This window comes from Staurois parvus, unplaced genomic scaffold, assembly GCF_062004578.1.
Source record: "Staurois parvus isolate SC_StPar_1 unplaced genomic scaffold, SC_StPar_1.0 ptg000232l, whole genome shotgun sequence".
NCBI lineage: Eukaryota > Metazoa > Chordata > Amphibia > Anura > Ranidae > Staurois > Staurois parvus.
The window spans coordinates 602,547-624,114 of NW_028318028.1; the positions used below are offsets into that span (position 1 = coordinate 602,547).

Sequence of the window (21,568 nt, forward strand, 5' to 3'; positions counted from 1 at the left end):
TTAACTCCCAAAAATCTGAAAAACTGCTACACTAGCGGATCGGTCCACCATTTATGATCAATGTTGCTTTATGATTTACACCCTCTAAGGCAGGGGTAGGCTACTTTAAAGAGGTGGAGATCTACCAGAACAACATGGGAGAAGTCAATGATCTCCAGGCAGTGCCAGCCAGTGTCACTTCCTCACCGGCCAGTGTCACCTCCTCACAACTGATTTAAACCTGTGCACTGCACAACAATTGTGTTTAAAAGAAGAGAAGATATGTTGCCTCCTTACACCTGTCAAACACACTTGGATCACTTTGCAGAGGAGCAGCAGTGTCTGCTGCACTTGTGAATGAGCCCTTAGTTGCATCACGGTTTTACTGCCCCCAATCCCTACCCCCTTTAGAGGCTGAGGCAGCAGCCAAAGGTGCACACATGCCACAGCAGGGATTGCACTACCTGTGGCTTTTGGTGGGTGCTACCGCCTGTACGTCAAGACCCATTCAAGTAAATGGGACCACTCTGCAAGTGCCCTGCAACTGCATTCTCCTGTGGGGTCCAAGGGGTTAAAGCAGGTGGTGAGAAAGCAACACACTGCTGCCTGTTTAACCCATTGTTTGCTGTACTGCACAATGTTGCTGGGCACTTGCCGAGCAGCCTCATTCTTTTGAATGGGTCATGCTTGGCAAGTGCTACACCCACCAGCCATGACAGGGCATAGGAGCCTGCACTACAGAGGAGACATCAACTTATGTGGCTATTGCTCCCTACTACAGCTCCAACTTTACAAGTAGTCCCTCTGCATTGCACTTTGATGCTTTGGGATGGCGGGTCAGCAAGCCCTGACCATGATCTACCAGTCACCTGGCCATGATCTAGTGGTTGCTCACCCCTGCTCTAAGGCAAATAAAATATCGGTGTATCTGAAGTTTAGTCGATATGAACTAATAGTGAGTGACTTTCCTGGAAGATGACATAAGGATGCCAGCACCTGCCACTGCTGGGTGATATTGAACAGAGCTATGAGACACAAAGTTTCTACCTCTCACTGCAGGTGACACAGATAGGAGACACAGAGGCATCCTTATATACGTTACATTAGGCCTATATAATTCTCACCAGACTGTCTCCTGTTACGGTGAAATGTCCACAGGTCCTCCATCCAGGGGGATTTAGGGCTGTCTGAAGTAACTGGGACATCTGCAGAATCTGTAACAATTAAACCATGTTATCACTTTCATTTAAGACCACCAGAGATACACAATCCAGACTGTGAGTGATCTACTTTCCTCGTGAATACCTCAACACTCAGACTAAACTGGGAACCTGGTGGTATAACTCTAGACAGTATAGGGATTATAACACCGGTCAGGTTTTTGTTGCTGTTTGTGTCCCCTTTGGAGAAATTCACCCTCTTTATTTGTTCTGGTGACTGTTATCACCAAGAGTGAAAGTGAAAGAAAATCCCAAATTTTGTGTTGTCACCAAAACAAGGATAGAGGGGAAATCATCCAATGGTGACACTGGTTCTGATGACCCTGGTGACAACCAGAGATTTCCCTCAGTTCTTATTGTGGATATACGTAAGTCAGGAAGTGAAGGAAACTCCCCCCAGTGGGACAAGGATGGCAAAAAAATCTGATAGTTATAACCCTCCCTTACTCTATCCAAAATAAATAAAAGCTTTGGCTGGAGTTCTGCTTTAAGAATTACACTGTATAGTCTTAAATGCCTGCAATTACACTTAAGACAGTCTCAGCTTTTGTCCTTGGAGACCAGTAAAGTTTCTTAGGTAGAAGCACAGTGTTGTTGTCTTTATATTAATAACTTCATTTGGACCTACCATTACAATTCACACTTCACATGAATAAAAAAGACCCATGTCAGCATTACTAATTCACATTAAATGGTTCCTCTTTTTCTGACCTACAGTTCAGGTTTCCCCTTCCCAAACACATGTATTTTTGCTACCTGCAGTTGCAGTATGATGGTATTAATACCATTTTTTAACTTATTGCAAACCACTGAGACCTCTAAGGGCTCGTTCACACTTGACTGTTTTACCAACTCTTGCCAAACGCCCCTATAGCGTTTGGCAAGCGTTGGTCCAGCTTTTGCGGAGCGTTTAACGCTCGGAAAACGCTCCGCAAACGCCGCATGCGCGGTTGAGCGGCAGTTGCTAGGCATTTGCCGAGCATTAAAAACGCCCCACAAACGCCTATAATGAAGTTTGAATGGTGTTACCGCTCCGCAAACGCCCCGCAACCACGTCGCAACCGCACCACAAACGCCGGCCGGGCGTTTGCGGAGCTGCACCACAGGCTAGAATAGGAGGCTTCAACGCCTCCTGACTGGACCAGAGGCATCCGTTTTGCCACGCCACGACGCTACTGCTCCCGTTAGAACAGGACCATGTGCTGCAATGGGCAGAATTGTCCGAGGCGTCTGGGAAGTGGTAAAAACGCTTCCCAAACGCCTTTCTGCCGCTTGAACACAAGGCTAGTGTGAACGTAGCCTAAGGGCTTTATTTGTAGATTCTATGCCATGCTACTGGTTGCCTTTTTTGAGGATTCTCCCCTTAAAGCAGTTGGGAACTGGGTAATAAATGTTGGCCCTTTGCAGAGGATCAGTGGGAGATGGCTCTGCAGACAGATCAGGTATGTTCAGTTAACCACTTCAAGACCAGACCTATTTTTTACCTTTTAATTTACATGAAAAATCAATATTTTTGCTAGAAAATTACTTAAAACCCCCAAACATTATATATATATATACATATATATTTTATTGTATTTATTTTTAAATGGTGAGTGTTGCAATTTTTTATGTCACACGGTATTTGTGCAGCTGTACTTCAAACACAATTTTTTTGAAAAAAAAAAAAACCACTAATGAATTATAATGCACAAAAAAAATAATACCCATTTGTTTGGTAAAATATAAAAGATGATGTTACGCTGAGTAAATAGATACCAAACATGTCAAATTTTTAAAATTGTGCTTGCCTGTGCAACAGCGACAAACTATGTACATTTTATTAACCAATGGCGATGCTTTAAAGCCCTTTAGAGGTTACGACTTTAGAATTACAAAGGAGGTCTGGTGCTAGAATTATTGCTGTCAATCATTCATTCACGGTGATACCTCACATGTGGTGCAATCGCTGTTTACGTACCGACGCGGGGCCGAGACGTACATTCGTCTTTGCGTGCAAACATGGGGGGATGGGGGAGCTTTACATTTTTTTTTTTTTACACTATCATTTTTTTTATCACTTTTATTGTTATCACAATAACAATAGGCAGTGACAGGTTCTCTTTACTAAGAGATATGGGGTCTATTAGACCCCACATCTCTCAGATCATAAAAAGATCCGTATGATCCAATGCTTTTTTCAAATCACCAGTGGTTTCAAAACGTGGCAAAATGGGAAGTGACAAAATCCTTTCCAGTTTCTTAATCCATAAAGATGATCATGGCCTTTCATGTATTTGATCAGCTCTATGGTCAGCCAGTAGAACCGCTAGCTTCAAAGCTAACTGTTGCAGCTGCAGGCATCATCTCGGTATAACCACTTAAAGTTAGGCGATGTACTGGTATATTGCCTGGTGTAAAGTGGTTAATGTGTACCAAAAACATATGCAATTGTATATTCTTCTACATGTTCAGTTTCAACCAGGGTGCTTTCAGGGATGCGTTGGGAAAATGCCTAGGGCCTCATGCACACAGGGCGTTAGGCATGTTTGGTTTTTTTTTTTTTTTTAACAGCTTCCAAACGCCCTTCCACGTTATCCTATGTGTCCATGCACATATAGACTTTTAGACATTTTTAGTGGCAGGGTCTTTTAAGAGCTGTAAAAAACCCCACTGCCAGTGTGTCCATGAGCAGCAGCATTTTGGCAGAAAAAACCCTTGACGCATGACGCATTTTTCAAAACCCTGAGTCACTCAGTCATCTTTAAAAAGGATGAGCAGCACTGAAAGTTTGAGTTTCTCCAAAAATTTGAATAGGGAAGGCAAAATTTATATTTTTTTTTACAGGAAAATGTGGTTTAAATAGCACGGGTAGGGTTACAGAAGCTCCTTTCAACTATCCTAGGTCTGTTCTTCAAACAAAGGTCCCTAATTATGTTATTTAAAAAAAGAAAAGTGCAGATAGTAAAAAAGTAAAAAACACAAAACTCAAAGCAAACAGTACACAAATAATAATAAAATCCACAATAAAGAAAAGGAAAAGAACACCAAAATAAACTAAACTACTCAAAGTGCATACCCCCAAAAAAACCAACCTTTAAATAAAGCTAAAATTTTTTTATCTTTTTTCACCTAGGCAATTCAGTGAGTAAAATTGATACTTTGTTTCAATGAAATTTCTAATTTTAAATCAATTTTGTGGAAAAGTATTTGCTTATCCCCATTCTTTAGTAACTGACATGCTCTGTGATTCTCTCATGAGATCCAACTTACTTTGGAATGTGTTTTCCAGCAGGACTTGCTTAGCCTGAAAAAAGAAGAAAATAATTAAAGGTAAGCCATATTGGTTTTGGAATAATCATAGTTTATGTTTATAAATGTTAAAGGATAAATTCACCTTTTGTAGCATGTTACACCCGTATTTTGGGTGTAACATAGCATTTTACTGTTGCAGCAAGCCCCCCACTTGAAACAGTGGCACCTCCCTAAATACGATTTTCTCTCACTTTGGAGAGACTTCCTTTTGCTGTTTGATGTGTTTGTGGGACAAGAGGTGACTGAAATCTGCCCAGTGGAACATGGGTGGCAAAATGACCAGACAAAAAATGTTTGGGCTTTAGATACACTTTAACAAGTAGGGTATGAATGACTTAGATACAGCATGCAGATTAGTCTTAGAATTGTCAAGGTAAAGCAGTATTAAACCCAAAAACAAAAATGTAATATATTTAAAGTGGTTGTAAATCCTTACATATACCCAGTGAAGGGACTATCCTCATGTGATACACAGAGATGAAAAAAATCATTATACATAAGTTGTAAACATCTATTATTATTATACAGGATTTATATAGCGCCAACAGTTTGCTCAGCGCTTTACAATATAAAGGGAGACAATACAGCAACAATACAGTTCAATATAAGAGGGATAGGAGGGCCCTGATCCTGGGAGCTTACAATCTAGGAGACTATCTCCAGTCTTCTCTACATCCGTTCAAAGTGCTGAATTTATAGGCTTGTCTGAGAGTTCTGTAAAAAAAGGGGGGGGGGGGACTGAAGGTACACTCTGCAGAGCTCAGTGAGGAGAGTTCTGAGAGCCGATTGCAGGAAAGAAACACACCCCCTCCACACAGCTCACAACCTTCCCATGTTTTTGGGTGTCAGGAAAGTGATTCATGCCAGAAGTGATTCATGCAGATAGCAAAGAAATGAAGCAGCAGACAGAAATGACACTTAGTGCTCTGGATTGAGACACATACACACTGTAGAATTATGTGCTTTGTTCATATTTCATGACTGAAGTTTACAAACACTTTAAGCTTAATAAATATTAAGGGCTGGTCCAGTCTGGTGGGTGCATTAGAACACAGTCGTTGGTGTGTAGTTGGATGACAGCAGCACTGATGTACTTTTTTTTAAACAAACAGCGTAGTTTTCATGCTACGCTGAAAATAAGTGCTGCATTCTGTACTTTTTTTCAGTGCACACCAATGTAACGCAGTGATGTGCACTGTCCAGATAGGAGAAAAGGCATTCAGTGGAACTGCACTGAAGCTAGTGTGAACTGGGCCTAACACCCCGGTTGCACTGGGTGCGACTTTGCATTCGATTTGCATACCATGCGACTTGCAAATCATTTGCCAAGTCACACCCTATTGTCCGCAATTACAGCAGTCAAATCAATTCCGACTTGGTCAGAGCCGCATCGATTTCTAAAGTAGTACAGCGCTGAGCAAACTATTGGAGATATATAAATACTGTATAATAATAGTACATGTAATATTTTTTGTGCGATTTGCATAGACATCTGTGTCAGATGTCTTGCAAATCGCACCTGAAATCAGCATGTCCTCTGACTTTGAAATCGTGCGCCTTCACTGTAAGTCGCACAATTTCAAAGTCGGGCTTGGTGTGACCAGGGTGTAAATGTAATGGCTGCATTCATTTTCTTTTTAAAGCTTTTTTTCCTTTATTTTCACCTGGTAATCATGCCAGTAACACACTTACTGTCTTAGGGTGTCTCCATTGGAGGAGTGACAGAGCCATCTTTGAACAGCAGCATTGTCAGTCTGGGGTTAAGGTAACGTTATGTGGGGTACACACTGCTAGTTGTTTTTTTTTTTTCAACCCAGCAGGCTGAATGACAAAAGACTGGTAGACTGACTAACACAAGTTGTGTTGGTGCGGTGATCTTCCCCACTGTGCCACTGTATTCTGACAGGGTGACTCCCCCTCCTTACCCACCAGAACACACTGATCAACGCTCGCAGCCATTGGCTGCAAGTGCTGATCGGATGCTGGTTTTCCAGCATGTCCCTTAGACAAAAGCCAGTCGTTAGACTGGCTTCTGTTGGAGAGACTGCTGTACACACTGACTGAATGTTGGCCAGTTCCTGCTGAACCAGACAATTTTTGGCCTGTGTGTACCCAGCTTTAGATGCTCTAGCAGATTTAGATGGATTTGACTAACAAATTAAAGCCAAACTTCAGCTAACACTTTTTACGCAGTTACAGCAACATTTCTTTTTCCATTTTGGGATAAAGGTTAATATAAATGAACAAAAGATGACCACTGGAAGCATCCTTGTCAGTGTTAAATGGTTTGTCTTATCCCTCTAACTGATACTTTTGCTGGACAGTTGGTCTGTTAAAGGATGTTCAGAATTATCAGATGTACTGGCAGGATCATCAGGTGAAAATAAAGGGAAAAAAAAGAAACCAGTGCAGCTAACACATCTAAAACTGATGCTGTAAATTCTTAAAAGGTGTTTGGAGTTTGCCTTTATTTTGTTAGTCAAGTCCATTTAAATCTGCCATTGTATCTAACACTACCTTCTCTCCAGATTGAAAATGCTGCTGTCCAAAGGTGTCTCTGTCATTCCTCCAGTGACAGGAAGTGTGTTACTGACCAGATCACCAGATGAAAGTAAAGGGAAAAAAAGCAAAAAAAAACTAATGCAGCCACCACATTTAAAGCAGAGCTCCAGGCAAAAACTTCTTTACATGTCCTTGTCGGTGATTTCCAACCTTCGCTGAATATGTCATTCATCTTCTGGTTCACTCAGTAGTTGCTCTGAAATAGTCTATTTATTTTCAAATCAAACTATTAATTGTCTTTGGCTTCCTGTTTGTAAGACAAGTGGCTGCTATGCCTTCTATTCCTCCAGCCACTGGTCTTGGAACATCCCTTCTGTAGTTCTTTCTCCAGGAAGCTGTGATGTAATTTATTCCCACCTAAAGAGGTGGGCGGACCGAGACTCTCGGACACATTCAACATGTGCAGGCCTAGTGTACCCGCTTACACTCACTGCAATTCCCTGTGGGTTGATGGGAAATTTAGTTTCCATTTACTGAAGAGAGAGAGGCAAAGATATGATGAAATCCCTGCTGTTGCACCTCCACCTTGGTAGAGCAGATGCTTTTATGTTCTGAATTACAGAGATGACGTCATGAAAATCCAATTACATTTTTCTCCTAAATGGTAAGGAATTTCAAAATGTTATTAACTGTTTAGTGTTTTGTGTAGGGGGGTGTACTAATGGGTGATTTTTTTTGCTTATCCTGGAGTTCTTCTTTAAGGGTTGGTAAGCTGAAATAGTTTATATTTTTGTTTTTTTTAAGAAAGCATACTAAAACTAAAAAATATTGTCTAGTCATGAAAGTGGCCTTTGAATGGTACTTTTTTTTACTTTTATTGATGTCTAATACAGAGAAACAATGTGTTGCTACATCATAACACACCAAAAAACATTGTCAGGTTGGTAGTTTTGCTCCCTCTGATGGGAGAAACTGAACAAGTTGTAAAACTTCTTGCCGAGTGATTGCATGCTCGCCTCAGTGAATTTTATTGTTTTCACATCAAAAACAGCTGGACAGACTTTCATTGATTTAGGAGTGCATTTAAGAGTTTTTTTTATTCTTTTCCCAAGGTAACACTTGTCTGCAAAGGCTTTCCACACCTGCAAAAAAAACTTTTACAAGTCCCTTGAGATGTGGGAATTGAATGTCTGCTGACACTCTCAGCGGATACCAGGATCATTATATGTGGGAAACTAAACTAAAAAAAAAAATCAGAATAATAAAAAATACCTAAGCAGTCCAGTCTGGATTTAACAAAGACCATCCTAATACCCTGTTGCTATTATTGTTTATGATATGATTTAATATGCATGTCTGGGCAAAACAAAAAAGAAAATAGGCAGTACATGTCTGCAAGATATATACATTCCCCAGGTTTTATGTCTTTTAAAATGCCGTAGCTGTTGATCAGCCAGAAATTTATTGTGCTTCATACTTCCTGTTTAGGCTGACAACAGAGTGCCTTCGCTGCAATGAAATCCTAAGTGGCCTTATCAGCCCTGCCTGCTGAACTCTACCTATCCTCCACCCCTCTTTGTATGTTTCTAATAAATTGGATTCTCATAGCTGTTTGCAGTTCAGCTTTAATAATGCTTTTCAGTCTTAGCTATAAAAAAATAACTTTTTATGCGGAAAACCCCTTTTGTCCTAAGCTAAATGTTACCTTCTGAGGGATGGATGCTGGGTGGTTCTCTACAATAAGACGCTTTATATAATAGATCCAGAGTCGTTTCTCCTCCTGATTTCTAGCCTGAGGAATAGAAAAGGAAAAATATCATGTAAAACAGCAAAGGGAGCTCACAACAACAACATATAATAGTAATAGTCAATTGCCTAATAAGGGATGTTTATTGCAGTTTGAGCAGTACAGCAAAATGCCTGCGCAGGGGCTGGAACCGGCCCAAAATCAACAGGTTACTGACAAATAGATAATTAAAAAAAACAAAAGTCAAAAATAAAATTCAGTGTGTGTGGCTCACATCTCAACCAGAACATGATCACAAGGAGAAATGTATAGTATCCAACCGGGTTCCCCCAACCCCAATCACCCCCAACCCACCATCAATTATTAAGCTTCATAACACAGTATCACAGGCTCATGAGGCATCAGGCATCAATGTAGCAGAATCATCTTTTAGCCATTTAGACCATACTTTATGGAACAACCTCTACTATAATAGGTATCCTTATAATGGAAGGTTAAGGTTAACTGGCAGTGTCCAGAATGCCACTGTAGGTGGGTTTTTTCTAGGTAAGGGTGATGTGTAGAAAAGGAGGAGCCCAAGCATGGTATGCTCCGCTACTGTAGGGGCCAGGTCTTTACCAAGGCCCATCAAGCAGACTAATGGAAAGGAAAGAAACTGATTGCACATCCTGTAGGACTTTTAGTTTCTTTAGTCCACTTTGCCTTAAAGTAAAGCTAGAGATAAAACATTTTATTTGTACTTTGGAGAGAGTAGCCATTGGCTAAAAACCCATGTTAGTTTTTTTGCTATCTGTGGAATGGTTTTCCACAACAAGAAGTGAGAGGAAATCTCTCCAAATTAAGGGTAATCTTTTAGCTGTCAAAGGAATAAGTCCCCCACTGGATGATCTCCCCCCTATATCAGTTTTGGTTACAACTCAAAATGTTGACATTTTTCTCCCTTTCTTTCCCAGTGACAGCAGAAATTAGGGCATACAGAGAGAGTGAATTTCCCCCACAATGACACAGACAGCATCTTAATAGTGGTTCTAACCCTTTCCCACGCTATTTAAAACCAGTTTTGGTTATAGATACTCTTTAACCTCATTAGTTGAAATGTCTTATCTTGACAAGGGTAATCCTCATGTAGTTCAAGCCCCAAAAATATCAGTTATCACTGACCTGGATGGTTTGCTGGTGCTTCGGGATGGTCAAGTCTGAGACTCGGAAGCTTAAACTATCCTTCAGATGCTCTGTCAGGGCCAGACTACAGCACTGGAGAAAGAGAAAAGACAACAGGCAACTAATTTGATATGAAAATCATCAAGGTTTTCTTTGACCTCCATCACTGGTGAAAAAGTTTCTTCATATGTACAAAATATATTTTTAAAGATTTTGTATTCACTTGAATTTTCCAAATTTTATGGGTTACCTTAGTCAGATTTAGAGATAATATGTTACTAATAAACCTTTGTATATATTTGAGCTCTTCTACTGGAAATAAACCCATTCTCAAAGGATAAGTTCACCTTTAAAAGAAAAAAATAATAAATGCACATTTTTTGCAGGTAAAAAAATGTGCATTTTTTTTTTTATTGGGAGCCTGTCTATAGCATTGCACCCACGATCAGCAGGTTACAGGAGCTATGCTTGGGTCTTGCAGACTCCGTGTGCAAGCTGTCTGCTTGTACGTCACATGAGCAGTCAGTTACACACTAACAAGAAACTTCAATGAACTACCACAGTGCCCAACAGCGCTGTGGTAGTTCATTGAGGGCCACAACCCGACAACTGCAAAGGCTGTCGATAATTGTAGTTTCCCATTCACAGAATACTAAGTGACACGGCCGGGCCAGGCGGGCTGAGATTGCACTGATTTTTTTAATTGTGGCAGCAGGCATGGGGAGAAGATCCCAGGTCTGCTGTCGCAGCGGGGATTGGGGGGGGGGGTGCAGGGGGCAGCGGCAGCACTGACATGTTACATGTTATAAACTGAATTAGTTGTAGCATGTTAGAAAAGGTAAACTTATCCTTGAAAACTCTGCTTTGTTGCAGCTCTCTGACTGCCTCAGTAAACTGACACTTTCAAGTGTGTCAACTCCCTGGTACCTATACGGACATGACTACAGGTAGGAACCACAGGGTGTAGTGGCGTAGATCTGCAACAAAGCTTATCTATAATCCCAAGCAGTGAGTACTTCTTACTAGACTTCAGAACACTCCAACATATCTAACCCCATAACATAAAGGGAAGGTGTACACAAGAGGGAAAGGTACCAGTCTTTACTTATGAATAAAGGAAAGGGACTATCTCAATCATTTGAACTTTCAGCTGTACACCTCACTACTAACTTAATATGGTGTTCCTTCGTTAAAGCTTGTACACAATGGCTGAATATCGGCCGGTTCAACAGAAACCGGGCAATATTCGGCCAGTGTGTACAGCAGCCTGTCTGACAGAAGCTGGCCTAACGTCAGGCTTCTGTTGAATGGCCAGACTGTAAAACCAGCAGCCGATCGGCATCCAATTAGCACTCCCAGCCAATGGGTGATAGCATTGATCAGTGTGTTCCGGCAGGAGGGCTGTCCCTCTGTCAGAACACAATAGTGCGGCGGGGGAGATTGCTCTACTAACATTGCTTGTGTTCGTACAGCGACCTGAAATTTATAGTGTGTACCCAACATAGTGCATTGGGGCAGACAGTGACAAAAATCAAGTGAAGAGGGAACCAGAAAAGAACAACATATTTGGTTCTAACCCTGGTCTGTTATAGCTATTAATACACTTTTGTTTGAGACAACCAATAAAATCAATGGTAAGTACTGGTATTTCTGGTTTGATTCATGTGTGAGTTTCTAGTTTTTTTGTTATCATGGGTTTAATTTGATTGCGCTGGTGTCTGCTATAAATTAGAATAAATTAACTATAAAAACAGGTACAGTAGTTAAAAGATAAGTTCACCGTTGGGATCATGTTACATGTTCCACCCATTTTTATGGTGGAATATGTAACATGTTCCCAATGCTGCAGCCGCTGCCCGATCCCCCCTCCCTGTGACAAAGTACGGGGAAAAGTTCCTTGTACAAGCTATCACTTTTTAAAAACAGTGCGACCGTGCGGGGCCCTGCCCACATGGCCGGGTCATTCATTCACAGTATTCTATAAATTAATAAACGATCGGCTTGTAGTTCTTAATAAACTACTGACGTATGGGCAAGCAGATATACTGACAGGTCTGCAGGAGACCTGCATGGCACCCATGATCGCTGGTGTAATGCTTTAGAGGCTCCTGCAACCAAAAATAATAAATGTGCATTTTTTTCCCTGCAAAAAAATGTGCATTTATTATTTTTGGTGAAAAGGTGAACTTATCCTTTAATAGGTTGCCATGAGGAACATTACTGCTTTTACTTTTTTCCTGTGATTTTTAAATGAAAAAAAAATTTTGTTTAAAATAGTTTTTCTATATTAGGGGTTCACTATGATAACCCTTTCTGAAATTTTTTAAGAAAAGTAATGGCAAAAAATTGGCATTTCATTTAAGGCACCTGTTTATACATGTTCATCCTTCAGTACAACTGTGTAACTACACCTATAGCAGCACAAGCAGCTGTTATGGGGCCTGGGGCAGGAAGGGGCCCCATCCATGTCTGAAAAAGGACTGTAGAAAAAATGTTTTACTTACTGTAGTCATCATTTTCCCTCTATGTGAAAGATCACTGTGTGGACTGTGAGAAGTGCAGATCGACGTAACCACCAAAGCCAGTTTAGAATTGGCTGGTCATTAAGTTGAAGCTCCTCCTCTTTGGTTCCTAGCACAGTCTAAACACAGCATGGCTCAGAAGGGAGCTAAGGCTGGCAATACATATGTAGAATATTTGTTTGATTTTCTAATCATTGGTGGGGTCAAATTGATGTTTGTTTTCGACAGCCGTGACAGAAAAATTCAAAGGGGAAGGAAGGAAAACCTTTTCTTGAACAAACAAATTTACGGCCAGTGTATGTGATTATCAATCAGAAATTACATTCATTTTCAAATCGAATGATAAAAGCAAAAGACAATTTTCAATGTGCATTCAATTTTTGAATGTGCAAAGAATTTTTGTACGACTATTCTCAGCCAAAAATCTACACATGTATGGCAAGCTTAAGGATCTTAGTAGCCCTATCAACCTCTGCAGATTGTGAGTGTGGGGTGATACATGCTGAATGCCGAGATACAAGTTGTACCTGTTCATTTGCAGTGTCATGGGGGTAAAAAGCTGTCCTCTTCTTATCACCTATGTTAAGGGGGAGTTATTAGGGATGCATTATATGCCAGTTGCCTCATCCAAATTTTATTAAGAAAAAGAAAGTAAAGGAGTACAGAGAGGAACAATTGGAAGTTACTGGTACCTTGCATCGAAGTCATATAAAAGAGAAATGCAAATATTCTAATAACATTGCAAAACACTAGAAACAATAGCAAAACAAAATAAAAATAAAGGAAAAAGTGTAGCCTTCACAGGACAACATGACTTACAAAGATATGAATTTTATAGATGTAAAGGTCCATTCTTTTCTTGGTGATCAGCAACATTTTGCTAAACAAGAAAAAGGCTCTTTCTTTCTTGACGCGTTGCACTCGGAATGTCCCTTCCAGAACAAGCTCTCCAAATCCGCTCAAGTCTGGACCCTGCCAGTTCACCAGCTTGCTTTGGATTTCCTGGAGAGATCAGAGGGGATACTGTAAGGACATGGCGCCATAAAAGAGGCGAGATAACAGCTAGTTCCATTCTTTAATGCAAGGTTATCCCTTGCGACTCAAGATCGCAGTGTTATGAATCAAAGCAAAATTATATTGGAATCACAGACATGATGCGTAAACTGTAGTAGACTAAGTAAACATGAGTGAAAATCAGCAACTTCAGTATTTTTAGCTGCCCTTTTGGCTTTCCTGTTTTGAAGCATACATTTCAAAATAACAAGTCTGTGTAACCACTTTCTGGGTTATTATCTGCTAGCTTTAAGCCTGCGCACGCCTTGACGTCACGCCTTCGGAGCATTGTGGAGCTCCGGCGGCCACTACATCTGACAGGACGGTTAGTCCTGTTTCGTTTTATATAAGCTAGCTTTCATGTATGCTAGCCGTGTGCCATTTCACTTTGCTATTTTACTGGATGCATCCTGCCTTATCCCAATAAACCAGTTTCAACTATACTTCACTATGGGCATTTTTTCTTGATCCCTTGTGGGGAGCATTTCTTCCTAGATATCGTTGATGTGCAGTGGAGGAGTGGTGGCTTTCTTTGGTGGAGCTGTGATTCCTTTTTGCTGTCTAGTGGATCCATTCTGCCCCGTTTTTGTCTTCACCGTGTGGATCTTCTTTGATCAAGGGAATACATCTACCCTCTTCATGCTGATGACTACTTTCTGAACTCCATCTTTGCTACATTGCACTATTTATGTGCACTTCTGGTCAGTGTGCATTGTTACCCGAGGTCACCTTTATTGGGACTTTTTTTATATATTTTTTTTATGTCACATTTATAATTTTAGCGCTGCACTTTATATTGTATTTTCATGTGAGGATTTTTTGGTTGTCCTGTGTGTTTCAGCTGCTTGTCCATCTTAAGCGCTCACTTTTTTGCTCTCTGTTTCATATGTTTTTTTTTTACGCTCAGCTGGCTTATCTTGTACCTCCAGGTAAGCCTATAATAAGGCTTACCTGGAGGTACAATGAAGATCTCCTAAACGTGCCCTGTTTATGAGATATTCTAATGTGTAGTAGCCGGTTAAATCACTGGCGAATGCACACGGCACTCTTAATGGATGGTACACTCAAGTATGCTTACCATTGAGAGTGCTGTACTACAACTGTGGCTACCGCAGGCATGAAGTGTCATCATCACGGCACGCCCATTCAAACGGCTGCAGCCCGCGTACCTGGATTGAAGACTCAGTGAAGATGGAATCCCTGTCAGTAGTGACAGCATGCTGCTGGATGGATCTGTTTTATAGGTAAGTCTGACATAATATGCTAGCATAGTACTAGCACATTATGGCTGAAACCTACAAGTGGGATGAGTTTTTTTTTTTCTTAAACTGTTTACTACAGCTTTTATTTACTGTCATTGAGACATTAGGACATGGAAAATTTCCAAAACGAAGATGCAAACATCAATACGAAAAAAAAAAAAATGGGTTCAAATGCTTCTTCTACTCTGAAGTAAACTAATATAGTAGGCTGTTGGTCTATCTTCTGATTTAAATTAATAGGTTATATATAAAGTTGCATTTCATTTCAATGGTTTTGTTGGCAGTTATACTCTCCCGATCAAAAGACCAAGTGACCATTAAAGTTTATCCATGGACAAAACTTTTTTTTCTGCAGCTGTCTTACAGGACAACATGAGAGACAGAGGCTCCTCCCACCGGGACAGGAAACACATAATTAAGTCAATGGTTAAAACAGGGTCCCATCCTCGTCCTCTTTAGTTTTTGTTTGTCCAGAGGAGATGTGATGTAATCTAATTTTGGATACAGGCTGAAAGGGTTAGACCCTCTCAAGTTTATTTGTACTGACAATTGTGGTTATGAAAAAGTTAGGGGAAATCCAAAACTTTAGAGATGTGCCCAAACAAGCGATAACAGGAAATTTTCCAGTGGGGACACCTGTTTTGAGACCACTGTACGGTGGATAAAAAAAGTCTAAACACCCCTGTTAAAATGTCAGGTTTCTGTGATGTAAAAAAATTAGACAAAGATAAATCATTTCAGAACTTTTTCCATCTTTAATGTAACCTATAAACTGTACAACTCAGTTGAACAACAAACTGAAATCTTTTAGGTGGAGGGAAGTAAAAATTTAAAAAACTAAAATAATATGGTTGCATAAGTGTGCACACCCTTAAACTAATACTTTTTGAATCACCTTTTGATTTTATTACAGCACTCAGTCTTTTTGGGTATGAATGGGTATGAGTCCATCAGCATGGCACATCTTGACTTGGCAATATTTGCTCACTCTTCCTCACAAAAACCCTCCAAATCCCTCTTCATGTTCAGCTTTCTAGCAGAAGCCTGAAGGTTTTGTGCCAATATTGACTGGTATTTGGAACTGTTCATAGTTCCCTCTACCTTGGCTAAGGCCCCAGTTCCAGCTGAAGAAAAACAGCCCCAAAGCATGATGCTGCCACCACCATGTTTCACTGTGGGTTTGGTGTTCTTTTGGTGATGTGTAGTCTTGTTTTTGCGCCAAACATATCTTTTGGAATTATGGTTGAAAAGTTCAACCATGGTTTCATCAGACCATAACACATTTTCTCACATGCTTTTTGGGAGAGTTCAGATGTGTTTTTGCAAAATGTAGCCGGGCTTGGATGTTTTTCTTTCTAAGAAAAGGCTTCTGTCTTGTCACTCTACCCCATAGCCCAGACATATGAAGAATACGGGAGATTGTTGTCACATGGACCACACAGCCAGTACTTGCCAGGTATTAATGCAGCTCCTTTAATATTGCTGTAGGCCTCTTGGCAGCCTCTCAGACTAGTTTTCGCCTTGTCTTTTCATCAATATTGGAGGGACTTCCAGTTCCTGGTAATGTCACTGTTGAGCCATATTTTCTCCACTTGATGATGACTGTCTTCACTGTGTTCCATGGTATATCTAATGCCTTGGAAATTATTTTGTACTCTTCTCCTGACTGATACCTTTTTACAATGAGATCCCTCTGATGCTTTGGAAGCTCTCTGCGGACCATGGCTTTTGCTGTAGGATTTGTCTAAAAAAATGTCAGGAAACAGCTACTAGAACAGCTGAACTTTATTTGGGGTTAATCAGAGGCACTATAAATGATGGCAGGTGTGTACTGACTCCTATTTACCATGATTTTGAATGTGATTGCTTAATTCTGAACACAGCTACATACCCAGTTATAAGAGGGTGTGCACACTTACACAACCACATTATTTTAGTTTTTTATATTTATTCCCCCCCCCCCAAAAGATTTCAGTTTGTTGTTCAAATGAGTTGTACAGTTTATAAGTCACATTAAAGGTGGAAAAAGTTCTGAAATTATTTATCTTTGTCTCTTCTTTTACATCACAGAACCCTGACATTTTAACAGGGGTGTGAAGACTTTTTATATCCACTATAATAAAGGAATTCCCCTCACTTTGGTTGATCCCTATCTTCCTGCTGCCTCTTCTGGACAGAAAGTGAAGGGAAATCTCTCCAATGATTTACAGACAGCAAACAATATAAACTGGCAGAGGTTTTAAGCCTTCTTATCCAAAAACAAAGTTTTGGCTGTACATACTCTTCACTGCATAAGGAGAAGAAAGGGGACAGCATAGTTATCCTCCAATGAAGCAGTTGCAGATAACCTCCACTAAATTAAAATTACAACAGTTAAGACTACAGATTAATATATAAGCTGATTTGTTAATGAAAGTCTCCCTTTCATATGATGGTCAACTTTGGTTCTGGAGTTTTACCCATCATGCTCTGCATGGTTATATTCTCAGTACCTGGAGTCTAACAGCATGTTCCTGCTTTCTCTTCATATCATTGATGTACCAGGCAACAGCAGTCATTGTGATAATGGCTTCCTCCACCACCTCGTAGCCAGGGGCATTTTTATCAAAGTGCTTAGCCAGCTCCTGTGACAAATTAGACAAGACATCAGAATAGTTAGACAAAACAAAACCAAAGGACACCCGGCTGAGAATTTGGAGGGATATAGGCATGTATTACATAGACTGTGACAAGTTTTATTCAGAGCTTTGATCTTAAATACTAAAGATGTAGAACTGATCACTAAATTATATAAGTTTTAACAGGATGTGATTTCAAAATACATTTTTCAATATTTGTAAATCTGCAACTTTAGTAAAAATAATTCCTGATGATTCTACCATGAAGGTCCTTGGTCATGCACTTCCTGAAATGCTTTGTCCTTTTCTCCAGATTATTTTCCTGCATTGTCACTCTGTCTCTGGGCTTCTGATGGAGACTACAAATGGCCATTTCACCACATATTATCTTTGCACAGTCGACTGTTGTCACCACCAGGAAACCCACCTTAACAGTAAGTGTGATGACCAGGAGTACACAATCCCTTAGCTAAATAGTGTACATGCCCCTGCCTCACCTGCAGGAGGAGATGATATTTCATAATACGTTGTACAGGTTTCAGGAGATATGTCTCCAAGGGCAGGGAGTGTGATAACACCGCCTGCCGCTCTCGGAAAAACTGAACAAGTTCCTCATTCTTCATGCACTCCCGAAGGACGGACACTGAGCTGGGGGGAGAAGAAAAGGTTAAGAAGAGGGGAAATAAAACAGAAAGAGAGATTGAAAAAGGGAATCTTAACTGAAAGTGAACCTGTCAAACCTTTATCCCAACTTTAAATTCTGCAAGTCCTCCCCCCTCTATCCCGCAATGCTCAAAATACAGCGTGATTGGACAGATCCTTTGTGAAAGGTGAGCAGGAAATGGCCAAAGTTAAAAGTCGGAGGAAGGATTGAGGAAACCCTGAAGCATATGCCTGGTTAGGGGAGTTCCCAAGGCACAATAAGTTGTGGTTGTAGAATTTCTTGCATAGATAAAAAAGCAATATAAGGAATGAATTATTATTTCTGGAAAAATGCTGCTTGAGTGCTGGTCATAGGACACAAAAATTGGGCATTTGGTCATGTAATCACTGCTGAAACATAAGTTTCCTTAGCATAGGTCATGTGACAAAAACACTTTAGGTTTTGTATATTTGACCAGCACTGCTGGGAGTCCAGAAAAGCATTTTCTCCCCCCCAAAAAAGTAAAATTTTAACTCTTCTGTTTCTCTTTATCCACCACATGGTAGTACCCTACATTGGAGTATAGCTATTACAAAAAATTGCACAACAGAGACCAATGTATTATAGTTATCTGCTGTGTCTAGGCTTTCTCTCCCCCCAGGTTACCTCCTGCTATTCTTCCCATTTTCATAAGATGGTAGAAATCAACTCCTGTTGATTAAAACTAGCATGTGAGTGAGCTCACATCAAAGTGCAGTATATACGTTATCGTTTTGCTACTAAGAAGCTGATCAAGCTCTCTGAAAGCAGGGGAAATAGGTCTCTGCTCCATGAAGTCTTGATCAAGTTACTCAGCCTCTACCAATATAAACACACTGCAAACTGGGCAGGAGTTAAGTAGAACCCTCCTTTAATTTTACATAACAATCTTTCTTTAATTATGGCTCCATTACAATCTCTGTCTCAGACTAATGGTTTGAGTTTTCCCAAAGAGCAAAACATTTAAACACATCTTAGTAGACACTTCCCCAAGCACTGCAAAAACTGTTGAAGAAACAGAGAGAGACCGTTACCTAGGATAATTCATACAATACACTGTATAGATGTCAAACTCTTCACTCTGCAGAGGAAATGTGAAATCATCATTATACACGTACAAAAATCTGGATTTTACATTAAGCCACACTACCTTCTTACAGGAAGCATAAATTAAAAGTGGATAGCAGCTTCTGGTACTTTGCTGTACAATGTGCAGTTATAACCTTCCAATGTGGTTTTAGATTTTGTCCTTTGGACCATCAGCAGCTCAGAAAGGGTATGTAGGTACCACCAATCAGATAAAACAGCTTCCATTCAATATCCATGTCTCTAGTCATCAAGTCAGAGAGGGGACATCAGTAGTTGTCCAAATATGATTTATAAAGGAATGGAAAAAAATACTTTGTAATTACTGTCAGCAATGGATATGCCCATTTTTATGCTGATTACATAAGTGGTGGTTGTTTTGTGACTTTAGCAAACAGGGATGAAAGCAATATCTCAGTATGCTAAACCAATACAGCTAAGAAGGAGGCAGCTGCATTTGTCTCTGACTCCAAGTGCTTTCCTGAGACAAGGGCAGTCAAGAAGAATGCAGATGGACGGGAGGCTAACACGACCCTCCTCCATATTCCTTTTGCCAGAGCTTTCTCAGGGAAGTGCTTGGAGCTGGAGACAAAATGCCGGCTATCAATGCAGCCCTCTCCTTGCTAGCTGTGTTTTCGAACAGCCATTGGGGGGAGACGAAGGGGAGGGTGCCCTGTCTGACCATGTAGCTAGCTTTCCATGGTTTGTAAGAAGATGGGACAAGGTAATACATGTACTTTGTTCTGTGAGGGACAGAATGCTGTAATAAAAAAATAAATGAGACTACTTCTAACATAAAATTGCCACTACAACCTAGAGTCCTCACATCATCCATCAAAGAGCTGAATATGTGCACATACCAACTCCACAAACTATACTCTACTGCTCAGGATATGAAAGCATATTAATTTACATAACAATAAATCCAGCTTGAAAATAAAGCATAATTCACAAATATTTCTTGTAATCTAAATGGATACTATTGTTTATAAACTTAGAGTATTAATATACAATTAACATACAATTTGTGATACACTGAATCTCTTTAGAATTGGTAAAGATGGGTGGAACTTCACTTTCCTGCCTTCTCCCCCCCTCCACTGCCACATTTGGCACCTTTTGGGGGAGCAGGTACCTAGTTTTGACAGGTGCCTGCTATCATTTCCAGCTCAGTTTGCCACAAGTTCACTCCCTCCCCCCTGGGACATGTCCAAGGTTCCAGAGGACCGTGGCCCATTCATGAAGCGTAGCAGGAAACCGACAATGAAGCCACAAAGCTTTACTGCTAGTTTCCCTTAGTCAAGATGGCATTGCCAGCACCAGACAGCCGATTGAAGAATTGGCTCGGGGTGAGGACACCATTGGATGCATGGACAGGTAAGTGCCCTAATATCAAAATATATTTTTGGGAGGTGGCGGGGGCTGGAACTCCGCTTTAAGTGTAGAAAGCCTCACGTGTAAGGATCTCACCATAAGAATCCCTGAGGGATATACTGTAACTATAATATACTGGCAGGTAGAATTCCAGAATTAACCTAACTAATCTTAAATATGCTCCCTCCTAACACCTATGCTGACTAACCCGTGTAAGAAAAATGTATATACCAATCTATTTTCAGTGCGACCCGGTCAGGTCAGATGATGGGGCTCCCATATGCCAGTCAGCGTCAGCACCAACAATGAATGGGCCTTAGAAGCCTATAGGTGATGTCACTTTCACAGGCTTTACCAGCAATTGTGGCGTCCTCTTCCTTGCAGCCACCACTGGCTGACAAAGGGGATCACGTGGCCAGACCAGAGCGGGCTAAAAATAGGTAAATATATACATCTGTCTTATACAGGTTATTCAGCATACAGTAGGTGGTAAGGGGCATTTTTACAGCCCTTTAACACTGATGCACATTTTTCAGCTTAAGGGCACTTTCTCACTGATACACTTTTGACGTGTTTCCATTAACCTACAATGGAAGGTGCCTTCTTGGTACACCTTTGAAAAGCTGCACCACAGTTGCAGCATGTGATACATTTCAAAGCACAGTGCACCTGCAGTGTGAACAGTTACATAGGATTTATTAGGGAATACAGTGGATATAAAAAGTCTACACACCCCTGTTTAAATGTCAGGGTTCTGTGATGTAAAAAAATGAGACAAAGATAAATAATTTCAGAACTTTTTCCACCTTTAATGTAACCTATAAACTGTACAACTCAGTTGAACAACAAACTGAAACCTTTTAGGTGGAGGGAAGTAAAAATAAAAAACTAAAATAATATGGTTGCATAAGTGTGCACACCCTTAAACTAATACTTTGTTGAAGCACCTTTTGATTTTTATTACAGTACTCATTCTTTTTGGGTATGAGTCTATCAGCATGGCGCATCTTGACTTGGCAATGTTTGCCCACTCTTCCTTGCAAAAACATCTCCTGTGCACAGCCCTCT

At 40.5% G+C, this 21,568-nt stretch overlaps 1 protein-coding gene across 2 annotated transcripts in view; it reads right to left on the reverse strand.

Annotated features, from left to right (window-relative positions):
- The window catches only part of PLEKHG2 (pleckstrin homology and RhoGEF domain containing G2), a 138,791-nt gene that overhangs the window by 21,227 nt on the left and 95,996 nt on the right, over nucleotides 1-21,568 (reverse strand). For both annotated transcript variants that reach the window (XM_089679795.1, XM_089679796.1), the window contains 8 exons: nucleotides 19,075-19,121; nucleotides 17,856-18,006; nucleotides 17,233-17,364; nucleotides 13,245-13,427; nucleotides 9,904-9,996; nucleotides 8,701-8,787; nucleotides 4,452-4,485; nucleotides 1,104-1,193 (listed from right to left, as the gene is read on the reverse strand). In XM_089679795.1, the coding sequence (XP_089535921.1) occupies nucleotides 1,104-1,193; nucleotides 4,452-4,485; nucleotides 8,701-8,787; nucleotides 9,904-9,996; nucleotides 13,245-13,427; nucleotides 17,233-17,364; nucleotides 17,856-18,006; nucleotides 19,075-19,121 (817 nt within the window). The remainder of the gene's footprint in view (nucleotides 1-1,103; nucleotides 1,194-4,451; nucleotides 4,486-8,700; nucleotides 8,788-9,903; nucleotides 9,997-13,244; nucleotides 13,428-17,232; nucleotides 17,365-17,855; nucleotides 18,007-19,074; nucleotides 19,122-21,568) is intronic.